We start from the raw sequence: 20,477 nt of genomic DNA on the forward strand, positions 1-20,477 counted from the left end.
TAGTTTTATTGGATGGCTATTTTCTACACTAGTTAGAGAGGCAAGGAGAGAAACAGTCCTTCTGATCTAATTATTATTAATGAATCTTCAGGCATTAAGAATTTACATATAAAAGAACCACTAGGTGAAAGTGAGCACAGTGTATTATGTGGAATTTACTTAAAGGTGCAACTACTGTCAAGGGTAAAGGGAAGAGATTTTGCCTTTGTAAACGTGACTACAATGGTCTTGGACAATTTTTAAATTCTATTCAGTGGGACCAACTGATGGCATTACAAACAGCAAATTCTCAATGGGGAAGAATTCTGGGAAGTAATTGTATAAGCTACTAGGCATTTTGTACTAACTAAGAGATAGTGTTCAAGGATTTTTAACCTAAATGGATGTCAGATGAACTGATGAAACTAGTGGCAGAGAAGTAAAATACATGAATGTGTATAAATTATGAGGGTATACAGACTCAAACAGTAGGAATAAAGTAATCTACAATCAAGTCATGAAGAGGGTTAGGCAAACTAAGGCAGATTGAAAAAAGTCTCTAGCAAAGAATGCAAAGAAAAGTAGCAAAGACTTCTTTACATAAGTAAACATTAAAAGGAAGAGGTTGAATCACATTAGTCCACTAGATATGAATGGTATAACTATTGATTAGAGATGTAAAACTGGTTTATAACCGAAACCAGTTATTTGAGCAGATTTATAACTATTCGATAACTAGTTATTAATGTCCAGTAACCGGTTATTTCCTTTTTTTGGTGCATTATAAAATTTGAATGGTACTCTACTGCACAACTGACAAGATTGTAGCTTTTGATAACATAATTTTCTGAAAGAGTGCATATTTTATGTTATACTGTTGCTCAATGCTACAAGTGTCGCTGTCATGTTTCAATATCTTTTAAGAGATAACAAATAAAAAATAAATAATCGAATGACAGTGAATATTTATACACAAAAATAGATCTAAAATAGTTTCTTTGTTTTATATTTATAATGATATATGATATGATTTGTTTTTATTATACGACAGTGGTGTTGTTTTATTATCAAATATATAATAAATGCATTAGACATTTTGACTGCAGTGAATATGTTTGCATATCCCAACAAGATCATTTATTAGTCCTTGATTATTTTCCGTTTAATTTTTTTGGAAGAGTTTCAATTTATATCAGTCATATTTTATTATATTAATTTATTTAAAATTATTTTAGGGGTTTTTCAAGATGCAGTCAAAGAAATCAGAAGTATGGAATTATTTTAAAAAAACCGATTAGCATTCTGCTCGCTGTTCTCAATATTCCATCACTATAGAGTGCAAAGGAGGTTCCACAACAGGACTGTGAAATCATCTACACAAACACAACATTACATTCAAAGATGACAATGCTACTCTGACTCTGAAAAAAAAACAAAAAATTGAAAGCGGTTCTACATTGACATATATAAAACACAAAAGTTTAGCATTAGCATTAGTAGAGGCATATGATGCAAGAAAGCATGCTTATGCAGCATCACCGGGGAAAAAAAAAAAAAAAACCACTCCCATTTCACCCCTCCGTTCGTTCGAAATACCTGTCTAGCTGAGCCTTAAATTTATTTAGGCTATCAACTTCCACAACAAGGAATAGAAGTCTATTCCACCAACCAACTACCCACTGGCTAAAGGCAAATTTCCCCACATCTATCTTACATCTGTCTTTCCTCAATTTGAATTTATGCCCTCTCAGGTGAATATTATGAGCAAGAGGAAGAATTCTATCAGGATTGAGCATGCTCAAACCATTCAAGGCTTTATACACCTCTATCAGATTACCTTGCCAGTGCCTAGTTGGCAGACACTGTAATTTGCAAAACTTAAGCTTTCTTCGTAAGAGCAACCCTTTGTTCCATTCACTAATCTTGTTGCCCTTCTCTGTACTTGTTCCAGCAGCTCTACATCCTTCTTGAAATGAGGCCTCCAGACGTGGATACAGTACTCAAGGTGTGGCCTGACCATTGATTTATACAAGGGAATAATCACTTCCTTATCCCTGCTAGAAAAATTTCTGTATATCATTGACAAGACACCATGAGCTACTCTTGCAGCCTGTTGGCACTGCTCAGAGAACTTCATATCTGCCTGCACAATTACTCCCAAGTCCTTTTAATTCTCTACCACTGTTAGTGTATTACCACAGAGTTGATACGTTGCTCTAGGGTTACTGTTTCCCATACATAGTACTTTACATTTGTCAATGTTAAACTTCATTTGCCACTTCTCAGCCCTTTGTATTGTCTGCAAACTTGGACATTAAGCTTTATATACCATCATCAATATCATTTATAAATACAGAAAATAACAATGGACCCAACACTGAATCCTGAGGGACTCCACTAATAACATTAGTCCACGTTAGATTAGAGAGTGGTAATCAATGGACACATCAGTGTCCATTGATTACCACTCTCTGTCTTCTTCCCCTCAACCATCCCTTTATCCATAGCAGCAATTTGCCTCCAATGCCACACTGCTCCAATTTGTGCAGCAGTCTTCCATGTGCAAACAGTATCAAAAGCCTTTCTAAGATACAAATATATAATATCAAAGTTATTCCCTGCATCCAGTTCTTTTATGACTGCATCATAGTATTCAATCAAATTGGTCAGGCAAGACTTTCCCGTAACAAAACCGTGCTGTGTCCGAGCTATAACGGAAGTCTTGTCTAGATGATCCTGCACTGCTTCTTTAACCAGCGCCTCCATTAATTTTCCTGGAACATAAGTTAAACTCACAGGTCTATAACTACTTGTGTCAGCCTTTGATCCTCCTTTGTGAATTGGGGTCGCATTTGCACATCTCCAGTCTATGGGTACCTCCCCTGAGTCCAAAGAAGCTCTCATAATTATGGCTAAGGGTTCACTTACTTCCTTTGCTGCCTCCTTTAATATAACTGGGTAGATCCCATCCACCCCGGTTGCCTTTTTTATGTTTATCCTCAACAATTTCTCCTCCACTTTCCTCTCAGTTATTACAAAATCATCTAGCTCACTGCCAGGGTTTACTTCACCTCTGGCATTCCCCTTCCTGAATAACTCCTCATGTGTGAATGTAGATGCAAAATACTCGTTTAGTTTGTTAGCTAGTGAGCAGGATCCTCAACTGCTGAACCATCAATATCCAGTGGACCAATCTGATTCATCCCGTTCCTTCTAGAGTTTACAGAGGTAAAGATCTTTTCTGTTTTTCTTTGCATCCTTTGCCAAGAATTTCTCATAATCTGCCTTTGCCTACCTAATCTCCTTTGTGACTTGATTACAGACCAGCTTATAGCTGTCATAGGCTTCCATGTCACCCATTAATTTCTATGTATCCCATGCATTTTTATTCTCTGTCATATGTCTCATTAGTTCATCTGACATCCATTTAGGCCTAAACCTTGAACAATATTGCTTAGTTGGTATGTAAAGCCTAGTAGCTTCCCAGATAAGTTCTTTGAATGCTTCCCATTTTGAATTTGCTGTTGGTAACATCATCAGTTGGTCCCACTGTATAGAATTTAAATACTGTCTCAAACTATCATAATCGCCTTTACAAAAGAAAAAAAAACCTCTGATGTAGTTACCTCTTCCCTTTACCTCTGATGTAGTTACCTCTTCCCTTTACCTCTGATGGTAGTTACCTCTTTGAGTAAATCCCACTTCAGCACACTGTGATCACTGCCACCTAGTGGTTCCTTTATCTGCAGATTCTTAATGCATGAAGAATCACTACTGATAATCAGATCAAGAGTATTACTCCCTCTAGTTGCTGATGTAGAAGACAATCATCCAATAAATCCACAAAAGCCTTGCTAGTGTATGAGTGACCAATATCAATATCTGGGAAATTAGAAGACAATCATCCAATAAATCCACAAAAGCCTTGCTAGTGTATGAGTGACCAATATCAATATCTGGGAAATTAAAATCCCTCATTATAAGACTCTCTGATTTACTGGCCCACTCTATTTCCCTGTACAGTTTCTTATTATACTCATCAGAGTGATTAGGCTTATAGAACACACTCCTACCCTCAATTTTGATCTCCCAATGCTTATGTCACACCAACCTGACTCGACACTGTACTGTCCAGCGATGTCGACTGGCTTCACTTCTTTGGATTTTATGTGTTTCTTAACTAATAGCATAATCCCTCCTCCCTTTCTATCCTGTCTATCCTTTCTGTACACATTGTACTCCCCAAATTCCAGTTCTGCATTCCTTATATCTGTGTGACACCACGTCTCTGATATCCCAACAATATCTGCCTTTGATGTTTTGAACAAGACCTCAAATTCATCAAATTTATTTACCAAACTCTTAGCATTGGTGTACATGCAAGTACACATGCACCTGTTCCTATTCTTAGCTTCCCTAACACAACCCATGTGTTTACTTGTACAGCAATGACTCCCAGCAGTCTCTGAAATATCCTGCATCTTGTTTTCCAGACTGCTGCTCATTCCAATAGAAGCAGTGCAAGAATCACTTTCACCTCTGCCAGTGGCTACTGTTAATCTTTTAGTCCTTGTATCCCCCCAAGCTAGCAGTTTTCCGAACCACCTGACACTGCCTCGATAGCATCAGCAAATATTCTTGCACCCTTTCTATTTAAGTGTATCCAATCCCTGTAGAAGCAGTCTCTCCTGTTAACAATACAGACGAGGCTGAAAAAAATTCTACCCCTTGAGCCTTGCAAAATCTTTCCAGGGCCGAATTGATCGACAGGGCTCTCATCATATACTCCCTCCTATCGTGTCTGGTGCAGAACTGCAGACACTTTCAAATTCAACTCTAATTCACGGCTTTTTTTTCAACAGTGACCTCTACTTGTTAAGTAATTCTGCTGGTTTCCTACTCTTAGGCGAACTATTGTGTGAATGTGCGGCGAAAGATAATTGTTCAATCGGTGCAATAACTAATTCTAGAGCTGTTCGCGAATTTATTGTGAAAAGGGGCTATGAAATGCCACAGAGTCGAGGAACAGTAAGAAAGTTAATTGTTTCATTGTGTAAGGAGGTAAAATTTGAACAGAAAGATGAGAATTCATAAAGTTAATTAAGAATAATATCAAATTTTCCATAATGGTTGATGAATGGACTAGCGTCACTATGAAGCATTATCTTAATGTGACTTTACACCCAGAAAAAATTAATTATAATTTGGGACTGATTTACATAAAAGGTAGTTGGAACGCTCTTCACACTAAAGAAAATTTCAAGAATTCGGCATTGAATTTGAAAATGACACTGTTGCATCTACACATGACGGTGCAAAGGTAATGTAAAAGTACGGTTTGTTAACTGGAATTGGGAATCAGTTATGTTATAGTCACGCTATTCACTTAGCTGTTCTTGACGTTTTTTTATCAAAAGAAAAAGGAATCACTTGACAAAGAGGTTAATGAAGATGAAACTGATGATGTATCTGATTCTGATGATGATTTACAATTATAAAATAGTTTAGATATTTCATATCAGAATAATAATGAACTGGAGTTAACAGAAAATTTAAGTACACTTGTAATGCATTCTCGAGCACTTATAAAAGTTTTTAAAAATTCAAGTGTGAAAAATTCAATTCTTCAAAAATATATAGTTGAAGAAAAGGGGAAAGAATTGTCGTTACTTCTAGACGTGAAAACTAGATGGAATTCATTAATTCCAATGTTTGAAAGATTAATTTTTGTTATAAATTGTATTAAAAAAGCTCTACATGATATGGACAAAATCATGTTTATTACGAGAGTGATTTCAAATCTATGGAATTATGAATAAAAATTTTAAAACCAATAGAATTAGGTGTGTAGTGGAACTTAGCAAAGAAACGACAGCATGATAATTGTGAAAGGTATTTTAAAATTCATGTTTGCAAAACTTGAAGAAATAGACAATGATTTAAGTATCAAAATGTTAGAAACATTAAAAAATAAAGTTTTCGAATGCAGGAATAAAAAATTAATATCTCTAATGAAATTTTTACAAACATGCCTAAAAATAATCAAGATCAAGATGATCTAAGCTACGTTCAAAAGTCAGTTTTATATCCATTTGCAAAAACATTAATTATGAGACTATTTCCTAATAAAGATACAAGCCTTTCTGAAAATAAGTTACTATGATGGATAGTACCAAAACAAATAGTAACACTGACATAAATATGTCACTTGTTGATGAACTAAGGGCGACTACTGACGGCTGTTTTAAGTCCAATAATTGTTCAAAAACTGATGACATTCAGAAAGAAATGAAATTCTTTGAAAGTACGGGACAACGCACAAAAACTTTGGAAAATCTTCATAATGCTCTATTAACAGTAAAGTCAACTTCCACTGCTACAGAACGAATTTTTCCTACATGCTCCGCTGTACAAACTAAGATTAGAAATAGAATTAATCCCGTAATTTTAGATGCACTTGTTTACTTTTTGAAAAAATAAATTTTCAGACTTTATACTGTTTGTTTTAATTGTAATAATTATTTAATAAGCAATAAATGTGATTAAAAAAGCAGAAATATTTTTACTTACTTTTTTTTATATTATCAATTTGTTTATGTAATTCATGCTATTAATAAAAAAATTGCAATTGTCAGCGGCATTTTGTTGTACTACTTCCTATAAGCCAAAAAATGCGTCGGTTAATCAGTTATTAAAAAACTCAAGTTATTTAATATCCCTACTGTTGATGATTCTGTTCAAGTGGCTGACAAACTGAATAGATATTTTGCATCTACATTTACATGGGAGGAATTTTTTTAGGGATAAGAAAGTCAGAAATATACATTATTATAGGGAGCTAAATGATTTTCTGATAACTGAGAAGAAAGTGGAAGAGAAACTGTTGAAGCTAAAAGTAAATATGATGCCTGGGCTGATGAAATCTAGTCAGTAATATTAATAGAGGCAAGAAAGGAGGTAAGCAAACCTTTGGCCATAATTAGGAGAGCATTCTTGGATTTAGCGGAGGTACCTATGGACTGAAGATGTGTGCACGCTTCCCTAATTCACAAAAAGTGATCAAAGTGTGAAGTAATCTAAAAGATGTTTCTTAGCTAAATGCCTAAGAGTATGAAGGAGTTTACTTATGCATGGATAATGCACACACATCATTTCTACTACAGACCTGTAAGTTTGACTTTTGTTACAGAGAAATAATGGAGTCACTGATTAAAGTAACTCATGCGAATTTATTAGATGACTGTTTTCTAGAGCAGCATGTTAGACAGGCAACAAGAGAAAGCAATATTCTTGATCTGATTATCAGCAATGATCCTTCATGCATTAAGAATTTGCAAATAATAGGTGGCAGTGATCAGTGTATTGATGTGGGATTTACTTAAAGATGCTTTCGTAAAGGAGACAAAAACTGATCTCAGATTTTTAAATTCTATAGAGTGGGCCAATCATAGAAGCTACTAGGCTTTTTATACAAACTAAGAAATACTGTTCAAGGCTTACACCTAAATGGAAGTGAGATGAACTAATGAGACTTGTGCCAGTGAAGAAAAATGCATAGGATGCATATAAATTATCAGGTGAAACAAAAGGCTATTTTGTATATATAAACTAGCCTGCCATCAAGTTACACAGGAGGTTAGGCAAGCTAATGCACATTACAAGAAGTATCTGATAAAGAATGCAAAGAAAAGTACCAAAGACTCCTTTACTTATATATACACTAGAAAGAAAGGAAAGGGATGAATCATATTGATACTGTTGATATCAATGGTTTAACTGCAGATGATTGCTGACAAACTGAACAGATATTTTGAATCTACATTCACACATGAGGAATTCCTTTGGGAAGCAGTCACAGAAGTTGAGTCTAACAGGGATCTAAATGATTTTGTGAAAACTGAGAGAAAAGTCTCACATACATAAAAGTATATGATATCTTTAATATCATATACTTTTATGTTTATCTTTGTTGAAGATAAACATAAAAAGGCACCTGGGATATATGGGACCTTATATTAAGGGAAGCAGTAAAAGATGTTAGCAAACCCTTAGCCATAATTATGAGAGCAACTTTGGATTCAGGGGAGGACTCTGCAGACTGAAGATATGCAAATATATCCACAATTCACAAAGGGGAAAGAAAGGGTGACATGGGTAATTACAAGCATATTAGCTTAACTTCTGTTCCAAGGAAAATAATGGAGTCATTGGTTGAATGCAAAACCATCTGGACAATACAGTTAATACTTCAGTAACCTCATGCAATTTTTAAGGATTGATCTTGTTTGACCATTTTATTGTGTACTGTAATGCAGTAACAAAGGAACTGGATGCAAAAAATAATTTTGATATATACTTGGATTTCAGGAAAGCTTTTGATACTGTTGCACATAAAAAAAAAAACTATTGTAAAAATTGGAGCAGTGTGGCATTAAGGGCAAGTTATGCCAATGAATAAAGGAATGATTGAGTTGAAGAAGGCTGAGTAACTGCCCTTCATGGACTAATGTTGTTAGTCTAGTCCCACAGGGTTCAGTGCTAGGCCCATTGTTGTTTTCTGTATTTATTAATGACACTGATGAAGCTATATCCAGCTTAATGTCTACGTTTACAGATGATACAAATGTTGGCAGAGTGATTAATGATAGTAACCAAGGTATGCTACTACAACAAGATCTAGAAAAATTAAGCAGATGTGCTGAAAAGCAGCAACTGAATGTTTAACATTGACAAATGCAAGGTACTTCATATGGTAGCAGAAATTACAGATTAATGTACCAAATATGAAGTTCTCTGAGCTGTGTACACAAGCAGCTAGGGCAGCTGATAGGGTTTTGACAATGGTATCAGAAATTTTGCTAGCATTGATAAGGAGGTGATTATCCCATTGTATAAGGCAATGATAGGCTCTATCTTGAATAGTGCATACAGGTCTGGATGCCTCATTTTAGGAAGGATGTGGATCTGCTGGAATGGATGCAGTGAAGGACAACAAGATTAGTGAAGGGAACAACAGAATACTCTTACCAAGAAAGCTTCAGTTCTGTAACTAGCAGCATCTGGAGACTGGACACCTGTGAATTGATCTGATTGGTGGGTTTACGGCTTTAAATGGATTGAGCAAGCTCAATGCTGATGTTATTCTTCCTCTTGCTAAGACTATACATATGATGGGGCATAAATGTTGATTATTTTATTCCCCATCAACATTTATTAATTAATTTGGACCCTAAACTTGTCAAATGGTTTATTTAATGAAAAGATGTACACTAAACAAAATTAATGAAATTAATGAACTGGGCACGTGTAGCGAGCAGGTAGTTGATTGTTAGAACAAACTTCCATCTGTAGTTGAAGAAGTGGCTAGCATTGATATTTAAGGGTAGAGTTTGATATGGCTAAGGGGCTTAGAGGGGAACAGGTATTCTGTGTGTTATCAGACACTCAGTCTAAAACACTGATGAATCCAATATCTTTCTATTACAGAACATTTAGGAGAAGTCCGGTTGGCCTGCCTCTCTAAAATCCACTCATGCACACCTTCTCGATGGTAAGCCCTGTTACATCACTTAGGCGGCAACGAACGTGTAGAGTAGTTTCCTTCAAGACGCCTGGTCAGCGTGAAGAGGAAAAGACCAAACCCTCCCAGCACATGACAGCATGACGAAACAAATGGCCCTCAGTCCTAAGCGGCTTTTACTCCCCCTCTTACGGCAGCAAGAGGATCAGAATGGAAGCAGAGGGTGCTAAGAATCTCTGGGTATGACCAGGCTGCCATGCATGGAAACTGAACTTGACCTGTTACAACATAAGATCGCTCATCGGTGAAGACGGGATATTAGAGCGGGAAAAGGAATTAGAAAATGTGAATGGGAATATCATCGGTTTGGCTGAAATAAGAAGAAGAAATGAATCACTTACAAGTTTGTCAAGTGGAAATCTGCTATACACCAATGGAAACAGTTAAAGGAATGAAGGTGGAGTTGGCTTTCTGGTCCATAAAGATATAAAAAAACAACATTTTGGAATTCAACTGTACATCTCCAAGGGTGTCAAAACTACTACTCAGGATTTCTAAGAGGTACAAGCTAAAGGTTATAATGATTTATGCACCAACATCGAGCCATGATGATGAAGAGGTTGAAGAAATGTACACCGAAATTGAGAGACTTCTAGATGAACAGAAAACCCACTACACTATCATTATGGGGGACTTCAATGCTAAGGTTAGAAGGAGACAAAACAGTGCAGAAAGGGGAACTATAGGAAATTTTGGAATTGGTGAAAGACTTGTGGAATTTGCAGAATCTCAAGGATTGTCAGAAATAAACACTTTTTTCAAGAAAAGGGTGAACGGAAAGTGGACATGGAAGAGTCCAAATGGATTAACAACTAATGAAATTGACTTCATCCTCACTAACAGAAGATATATCGTGAATGTTACCATCCTGAACAAAGGTAAATGTTGGAAGTGATCACAAAATGGTAAGATGCACACTTGATATAGATGTAAGAAAAGAAAGGAAAAAACTGACTAGAGTAAATAACACGAAGGTATTTGAGATAACAGAAGAGAAGAAAAAGCAGTATGTACTGGAACTTACCAACAAGTTTGAGCAGATGACATTGTGGTCATAAGCCACAGTCCCAAAGAATTAGAGGAAAATCTTAATCAGTTATGCACAGTTAGTAAGGATTTTGGACTAAAGATGAATATGGCTAAAACAAAAGTAATGATGAACAAGTATGCCACAGAAAGGGACATAATGATTGAAGGAGCAGTAATTGAAAAGGTCAACTCATATACTTATCTGGAACAAGTTATTAGCTGTAATAATGATAAATGGCTGGAAGTCAAGAGAAGAATAAATTTTGGATGGATAGCATTCAGGAAATATAGTGAGGAGCAATATCCCAATTTGTCTGAAATGTAAAATAATGTATACTCCCCACCATGACTTATGGAAGCGAAACTTGGGCATTCACCAAAAGAATGGAAGAGAAACTGAGAACTGCACAGCGAAGAATGGAAGAAGTTATATTATGAATCAGACTATTAGATAAGAGAAACAAAAATATTAGGCAGAAAACTCAAGTAAAGGACATTCTTATCAAAACTAAAGAACTAAAATGGTCTTGGGCAAGACACATAGCTCGAAGACATGATGACAGATGGACTAAGAAAATAACAGAATGGTACCCAAGAGGGGCTAGAAGAAAACCTGGAAGACAACGGTGGAGATGGATAGATGAAATTCATGAGTTTGTGGGTAATAAATGGATGACCATTGCACAAAATAGAAGGAACTAGAAAGTTGCTGGAGAGGCCTTCAACCTGCAGTAGACTGAAAATGGCTAATTATTATTATTATTATTATTAGCCATATGATGCAAGGAAGCCTGAGGCTTATGCTGCACCAGTCAAAAAAAATTCTGAACTACCCCGAGAGAGAGAGAGAGAGAGAGAGAGAGAGAGAGAGAGAGAGAGAGAGATAAAAGGGAATCACCAAGGAAGAGAAGAACGATGATATCCAGCTCAGGACCCTGGGTGTGCCAAGCCCATACTCACCAGATGTGAGCCCCTGAGGTTAAATGCTGTAAGCTTGTTTTATTGCATCCTTTGCCACTACTAACACTAATGCAGGACCACTTAGAGAGGAATGTAGTTATACAGGAGTCAGAGTATGTGCTGGTTAAGGGACTGACCAATCTGAATGGATACTATGACACAGTAACAAAATAACTGAATGTAGAAAATAAATCTGATGTCACATATTTAGAGTTCAGAAAAGCTTTTGATACTGTTCCACACTGGAGTATTGTGACATCAGAAGCATGTTACTGTTATGGATGATTGAGTGGGAGAATACAAGGAGAGTTATCAACAGGTACTGCTTTTCTTGGTTGAATGTTGTTTTCGTTATGTATTAAGAATACTGATGAAGATATATTAGGCTTAAAGCTTGAGTTTAGTATGATACAAAAATTGGCAGAGTGACTAATGAAAGTAATCAGGTATGCTACTGCAACAAGATCTCGAAATATTAGGCAGATCGTTTGAGAAGTGATAACTGAGGTTTAACATTGACAACTGCAAAGTACTGCATTTGGGTAATAGCAATCCCAGAATAACATACTAAATGTGTTACCACAATCGGGATAGTGCAAAATGAAAAATATCTAGGGGTAATTGTGCAGTTAAACAAGAAGTTCTCTAAGCAGTGCAGATGGGATACTGGGAGAGCTCACAGGGTTTTATTAATAATATCCAGGAATTTTGCGAGCACAGATAAGGAGGTAATTATTTCTGTATAAGGCAATGGTAAGACTGCATATCTTGAGTGTTGCATAAAGATCTAGAATCCTCATTTTATGAAGGATGTAAATCTGCTGGAATGGGTGCAGAGAAGAAAAACAACCAAGAACGATTTCAATTCTGCAAATTGCAGTGTCTGGAAACTAGCCATTTAAACTGAGGAAGGATGGTTGTAAGATTATGTGTGCAGAAGATTTTGTTTCAGCAGGCAGGTAGCTTATTGGTGCAACAAATATTTGTCTGGCATTGTGGAAGTGGGTAGTTTGAATAAATTTAAGGACGAAGTAAACAATTTTTTAAAGAAGATGGACAAGTGCTAAGGGAAGTGCAAAAAGAAGCATGCCATAAAACTTTTATTTTGCATTATTCTTTGCTGGAACTGTAATAGCATCTACTCATCTTCAGTTTATTCTGTCAAATACTTATTTTGTTTATATGAATCAATTTTTGATTACAAAATAATATAAAATGTTTTTTGCCATTATAAGTTTATTTTTATAGTTATTATTTTTTATTCCCAATATTTGTATTATTTTATTGTGAATAAAAATTTCAAAAATTAAAATTTTTGTCGTACTGTTTAGAAGGTCCTTCTTTAGCTTCTTTGAAAGTCTTCACCATAAAGTTAAAATAAATTTATAAGTTTGTTACAGCTGTGCTTTTTTGATAGTTTATCTATTTTATACTCATTTTTTTACTTTTCAAAGGTTAAAAGGTGCACAAGTTGTAACAATGAATATTCAGAATATGGCAGTTAGTAAAAACTTGGAAATAAACATTATAAAAATAAAGTTCGCTCTCTCTCTCTCTCTCATAATGTGATCACATTATAATGAATGGTATAATCAGTCTTCAGTCTCTTTGTCATAACCTGATGTTACTTTTGTCCACCTGAGAGGACAAGTGGAAAATATTTAATCACAATGACTCGTTTGATTGTAGATTAGCAGTTGTTACTTTTTGTACTTTCTTAATAGTATTTTTAGTCTTGTATGTGCTGCTTTTTTTCCCATTTATATTGTTTTTCACTTTGTCTAAGCTGACTGGGCCTGTGAGGCGATGCAATTATCATTTACATTACTCTATTGTGTCTGGGCAAATCTATTTAATTGTGTAGGGAACACTGCTTTTCACCATTTGAAAAGCAGTGTTCCCAAAAGCATGTTCACAGTTCACTGCTTGCCTGTGTGGTTATTCTCATGGAAAATAAGAAAAATGCCAGTAAAGTTTGTGGCCATGAACAGAAAATCAGCTAATGCCAGGGAATTTTCATTTAGTGAAAAGAAATGAATCATTTCATGTTTAAAATACTTCACACACACACACACACACACACACACACACACACACACACACACACACACACACACACACACACACACACACACACACACTTATACAAAAATTTTTCTGAAAATTTAAGCAAAATTAATAAACTTTTATTTCATTAAAATTAAGTGCTTAGTTTCAATTTAAAAAGCTTTAGCCACTAAAAATATCATGTTTGATACTTTTAGTATTCTAGTGGACAAAAATTTAGTGGACATTTGCAAAATTTACGATTCTTATTAAAAATAAATAAAAAAATAAAAATCTAAGCATTTCAATCTACTGGTAAATGGTCTAGCATCAGTCCAAACACAATTCAAAAAGCTCGATACTTTTTAATAATATTAAAGTTAAAATATGGAGCCTGTCAGGTTCACTCATGTCACAAAAGGAAGCAATACTACTGTCAGGTTAACATGTCTGTATTTAAGTAACAATAACAAATGTTTATTGATCCAACCATTAAACAAATAATGTAGCTGCATTATAAGAGAATTCAATTAAGAATTAATATAATGTGGGCACATTATATGTGGATGTAATGAGGTGTCCCATTTTCTTGTTCAGAAAATCTAGTCACCTTTTCTAAGGTGCCATTAAAAAGGAGTAGCAGGGTTGCACATGTCTCTATTACAGGTTTTCTTTTCTTTTCTCATAATGTTTTTTATTTTCATTATTTTTTTTTATTTATTTATTTTTTAACTTAAGGATTACTTCCACTTCCAATTTTCTATCCAAGCTTGTTTATAGGTCTTAGTTGTTTATTACAGGTTATTTATTTTTATTATTTTTTACATAACAGTTCTGTCTGAGATTTACTTCATTCTGTCTGGGGCATCCAAAAGGGGGCACTACCTGGTACTTTACAACTGAAATTTTCACAGCATAAGGCAACAGATCATCGACCTCAACAATGGCCAAGTTTGGGTGTTATTGAAATGCTACATCCTTTATCGTTTATTCACTAAGACGTGTTCCCTGACAAGATGGAGCCCCAATAGAAAAACAAAAATCTTGCTTTACATATTTTTATTCCTTTTATTCTGTTTTGTTGAATTTTATTTTACAAATTTTTCAGGTACTATATGAGTGAGCCACAGAAGAAAAAACACTATCTCAACAAGCCTTATGCATTTCATAAATGATTTCTAAAACATTATTTTAATTTCAACATTACATACATATATTATATAAAAGGCAGCTTGCACAAGCCTACAAATTTAAACTATAAAATTTGGTTTCTGTTCTAATATGTTTCCTTTTCTAAGTTTGCTATGCTGATTTCAAAATTAGTGTCTAAGGGCGGACTGGTCATGGTGGAGTTCACTACCAATAGCATTTGCAGCATGTTACCGCTGCAGTTGTTCACAGACAACTATTACTAAAAATTATGATAATTATCTTAAGAACATAACAACTACAATAATGTTATATAATGATTTTTCTGTAGCATATTCTACATAAATTGGATATTTACCTTCAGGCCAGTTATCAAATACATGCTGGGCAATATCACCTGCTGATTCATTTGGACTAAATAAAAACTCCTTAGTTTTGCCACTGACTAAGATTAGACGAAGATTGATCTGGGGGAAAAAATCACAATTATATTTTTACTATAACTTATGGCATTTACATTCAATAAAAATTTAAAATCAGCATATTACAATGGTATATAACATAAACCAACAAGATAATACAAAGAGCAGTTCTTTGAAAATAACCAAGACAGTGTTAACACAGAAGATTGGAAGTAGCTACATCTAAGCATTAGTCTCAAGAATGGAAAAATTAATAAACCCACTTTCCATATTTGCAAGGAACATGTTCCTGGGATGATTGCAGTACATATCCTTTTAACAAATTACATATGCAGTACACAGCATCAGCAAACCTTTTAAAAACCTGTTTCAAATCAAATGCAAATTTAAAGACAATTTTCACTTGCTAATACAATAATACAATTATAACCCCTACTAATATTCAGAACCTTGACGATCCTTCATTAAGAACAGAAATTCAACTTTCTCTTCAGTTTCAGTGCTATTGTCTTTGTGAGCAAGATTGATAATAAGTGACAGTGATTGCTAATAAGAGTGATTGATAATAAGTGACAGAGAACTCAAAAGAGTTTCTTGGTTTCCTGGTTCTTAGCATTTATTGGTTTTTCTGGTTCTAACATAACACATTTTCTGGAAACTAAATACTCATGACATTAGCATTAGCATTACTAGAGGCATATGATGCAAGAAAGCAAGCTTATGCAGCATCAGCCAAAAAAAACAAAAAAAAAAACTGCTCCCATTTCTCCCCTCCATTCGTTACAAATACCAGTCCAGCTCAGCCTTAAATTTATTTAGGCTATCAACTTCCACAACAAGGGATGGAAGTCTGTTCCACCAACCAACTACACGCTGGCTAAAGGCAAACTTCCACACATCTATCCTTCCTCAATTTGAATTTATGTCCTCTCAGATGATTATTCTGAGCAACAGGAAGAATCCCATCAGCATTGAGCATGCTCAAACCATTCAAGGCTTTTACACCTCTATCAGATCACCCCACAGGTGCCTAGTCTCCAGAAACTGTAATTTGCAAAATTTAAGCCTTCCTTCATAAGAGCAACCCTTTGTTCCATTCAATAATCTTGTTGCCTTTCTCTGTACTCGTTCTAACGGCTTTACATCCTTCTTAAAATAAGGCCTCCAGAACTGTATACAGTACTCAAGGTGTGGCCTGACCATTGCCTTATACAAGGGGATAATCACCTCCTTATCCCTGTTAGAAAAATTCCTATATATCATTGACAAGGCACTATGAGCTACTCGTGCCGACTGTCTGCACTGCACAGAAAACTTCATATCTGCCTGAACAATTACTCCAGGTCCTTTTCTTTCTCTACCACTGTCAGTGTAGTACCACAGAGTTGATACGTCACTCTGGGGTTACTACTTCCCATATGTAGTACTTTTCATTTGTCAATGTTAAACTTCATTTGCCACCTTTCAGCCCATCTGCTCAAATTTTCTAGATCCTGTTGCAGCAGTGTACTGTCATTAGTGTCTTTAATAACCCTACCAACCTTTGTATCGTCTGAAAACTTGGTCATTAAGCCTGATATACCATCATCAGTATCATTTATAAATACAGAAAACAACAATAGACCCAACACTGAACCCTGAGGGACTCCACTAATAACATTAGTCCATGATAGCAGTGCCCATTGATTACCACTATCTTTTTCCACTCAACCATCTCTTTACCCATAGCAGCAATTTGCCTCCAATGCCACACTGCTCCAATTTGTGCAGCAGTCTTCCATGTGCAACAGTATCAAAAGCCTTTCTAAGATACAAATATACGATATCAACTTTATTCCCTGCATCCAGTTCCTTTGTGACCACATCATAGTATTCAATCAAATTGATCAGGCAAGACTTTTCCTTAGCTGTGTCCGAGCTATAACTGAAGTCTTGTCTCGATGATCCTGCAGTGCTTCTTTAACCAGTGCCTCCATTAATTTTCCTGGAACAGAAGTTAAACTAATAGGTGTATAATTAGTTGTGTCGCACTTTGATCCTCCTTTGTGAATTGGGGTCACATTTGCACATCTCCAGTCCATGGGTACCTCCCCTGAGTCCAAAGACACTCTCATAATTATGGCTAAGGGTTTGCTTACTTCCTTTGCTGCCTTCTTTAATATAATGATAGATCCCATCCCCTCTGGGTGCCTTTTTTATGTTTATCTTCAACAATTTCTCCTCCACTTTCCTCTCAGTTATTACAAAATCATCTAGCTCACTGCCAGAGTTTAACTCACCTCTGGCATTCCCGTCCCTGAATAACTCCCTGTTAGCCACCTGAGCAGGATCATCAACAGTTGAACGATCAGTATCCAGTGGACCAATCTGATTCATCCCTTTCCTTCTGGAGTTTACATAGGTAAAGAACTCTTTGTTGTTTTTCTTTGAATCCTTTTCCAAGGATTTTTCATAATCGGCCTTTGCCTGCCTAATCTCCTACGTGACTTGGTTACAGACCAGCTTATATCTATCATAGGCTTCCATGTCACCCATTAATTTATACGTATGCCATGCATTTTTCTTCTCTGCCATATGTCTCATTAGTTCTTCTGACATCCATTTAGGCCTAAACCTTGAAAAATATTTCTTAGTTGGTATGTAAAGCCTAGTAGCTTCCAACATAAATTCTTTGAATGCTTCCCATTTTGAATTTGCTGTTGGTAACATCATCAGCTGGTTCCACCGTATAGAATTTAAATACTGTCTCAAACTATCGTAGTCGCCTTTACGAAAGAAAAAAAACCTCTGATGTAGTTACCTCTTTGAGTAAATCCCACTTCAGTACACTGTGATCACTGCCACCTAGTGGTTCCTTTATCTGCAGATTCATAATGCATGAAGAATCACTACTGATAATCAGATCAAGAGTATTACTCCCTCTAGTTGCCTCCCAAACATGCAATAAATCTACAAAAGCCTTGCTAGTATGTGAGTGACCAACTCACAAATTCCAGTCAATATCTGGGAAATTAAAATCCCCCATTATAAGACTCTCTGATTTACTGGCCCACTCTATTTCCCTGTACAGTTTCTTATTATACTCATCAGAGTTATTAGGCCTATAACACACTCCAACTCTCAATTTTGATCTCCTAATGCTTATCTCACACCAAACTGACTCAACAATGCACTGTCCAGCGATGTCGACTGGCTTCACTTCCTTGGATTTTATGTGTTTCTTGACTAATAGCATAACCCTTCCTCCCTTCTTTTCCTGTCTATCCTTCCTGTACACATTTTACTCCTCAAATTCCAGTTCTGCATTCCTTATATCTGTGTGACACCACGTCTTTGATATCCCAACAATATCTGCCTTTGATGTTTTGAGCAATACCTCAAATTCATCAAATTTATTTACCAAAATCCTAGCATTGGTGTACATGCAAGTATACGTGCACCTGTTCCTATTCTGAGCTACCCTAACACAACCCTACGTTTACTTGTACCACAATGACTCCCAGCAATCTCTGAAATACCCTGCCTTTTGTTTTCCAGGCTTCTGCTCATTCCAATAGAAGCAGTGCAAGAATCACTTTCAGCTCTGCCAGTGGCTACTGTTAATCGATTAGCCCTTGTATCCCCCCAAGCTAGCAGTTTTCCGACCAACCTAACACTGCCTCGATAGCATCAGCAAATATTCTTGCAAATATTCTTTAAACCCCCAGCAAGTTACGAATGGTAAATCTACGGACACTTAAGTATTAATTTTGCAGTAGATTACCACATTTGTAAGCAAAAATACCATTAAAGCTGGGTCTGCTACCTAAGTAGTGGCACGTTATTCTATAGAGAAAAACAGGAGAGACTGCTGTTAAGGATAGACTGCTTCTACAGGAATGGGACACACTTAAATAGACAGGGTACCCATCCCTGTAGAAGCAGTTTCTTCTGTTAACAAGTACAGACCAGGCTGAAAAAAATTCTACCCCTTGAGCCTTGCACAATCTTTCCACGGCCGAACTGATCGACAAGGCTCTCATCATATACTCCCTCCAATCGTGTCTGTCAGAATTACAGACACTTTCAAATTCAACCCTAATTCTTGGCTTTTTTTCAACAGTGACCTGTACTTGTTAAGCAATTCTGCCGGTCTCCAACTCTTAATATCATTAGTGCCAATGTGTACAACAATATCACTTTTGTGCCCTTAAAAGATGATATCTGCTCTACAGTGTCATCAACCTTTGCCCATGGCAGACATAGCCTGGTCATGTTCCACCTATCCTTTTTATATAGCATGTTCCCCGTTTCCCTGATAATAGAGTCACCAACAACTACTAGTTCCTGTGGGACTAGCACATTCTGGCTTGGGGGTTGCCACTGTTTTGCGTGATGATCAAGTGCAAGCTCTGGTGTTGATGTGGGCAGCCGAGAGCTTGATGGGGCCCCTCAATTTAGATCCTTCGAGGGCATACACTCTGTCCTTCAAGCTCTCATATGGGATCATAACAATGCTGAGTTTTTGCCTCATTTCCTCACACTCCTTACATCGCGCGCGCGCGCCCACACACACACACACACACACACACACACACACACACACACACACACACACACACACACAAAGTCATCCCCCTTGGCAATATCATGTCCCGTACCTGATTGCTCCACAAACATCAAGCAAGTAGTGCATTTTAAAAGGATGTGATTCAGAAGGCCACTGTCCCCTCCCCCCCTCAGTTCTCCCCTGAGTCAGAGCACTCCATTTATCTTCAGCTTTTTGCTTTGCTGCTCTGCTCTGAGTCATCATTTCGATTCAATTTCAATAAAATTTCAATTTCAGTACAAAATTATAACCCTAAACTTGTATATATCACTATATATCTATATATATTTTTTAGTATCAAGTATTATCTTCGAGTTTCTTTATATAACTTCTGTATCAAGTTATGTATTAATTAATTAAGTTATGTTAGTAAAATCTAAGTCGTTATATGTATTTAGTTAAAAAGTACAATCTAATTGACAGTGAAGTTCAACAAGATTAGTAAATTTTATTGATTAATTGATAATATTATATACTATACTAAGCTAATGCTATATAGTTCAGGATATAACGTTGTATCATACAACAATGGCAGCAAGTTACAAATGATAAATCTACGGACACTTAAGTATTAATTTTGCAGTAGATCACCGTGTTTGTAGGTAAAAATACCATTAATGCTGGGTCTGCTACCATAAGCAGTAGCACATTATTCTATAGAGAATAAAGACATCTGCCTACGGCCTCGATCAGAAGCGAGGCCCCAAAATCACTGTTTCAAAAA

The 20,477-nt window shown here is 36.1% G+C and overlaps 1 protein-coding gene across 2 annotated transcripts in view; it reads right to left on the bottom strand.

Moving 5' to 3' along the window:
- Window positions 1–20,477, bottom strand: part of LOC150082042 (ubiquitin-like protein 3) — a 269,809-nt gene that overhangs the window by 47,203 nt on the left and 202,129 nt on the right. For both annotated transcript variants that reach the window (XM_090379931.1, XM_090379930.1), the window contains exon 2: window positions 15,102–15,210. In XM_090379931.1, coding sequence (XP_090236057.1) covers window positions 15,102–15,210 — 109 coding nt within the window. The remainder of the gene's footprint in view (window positions 1–15,101; window positions 15,211–20,477) is intronic.

This window comes from Mastigoproctus giganteus, chromosome 8 (assembly GCF_048544385.1).
Source record: "Mastigoproctus giganteus isolate SK-2022 chromosome 8, ASM4854438v1, whole genome shotgun sequence".
NCBI classification, from domain to species: Eukaryota; Metazoa; Arthropoda; class Arachnida; order Uropygi; family Thelyphonidae; genus Mastigoproctus; species Mastigoproctus giganteus.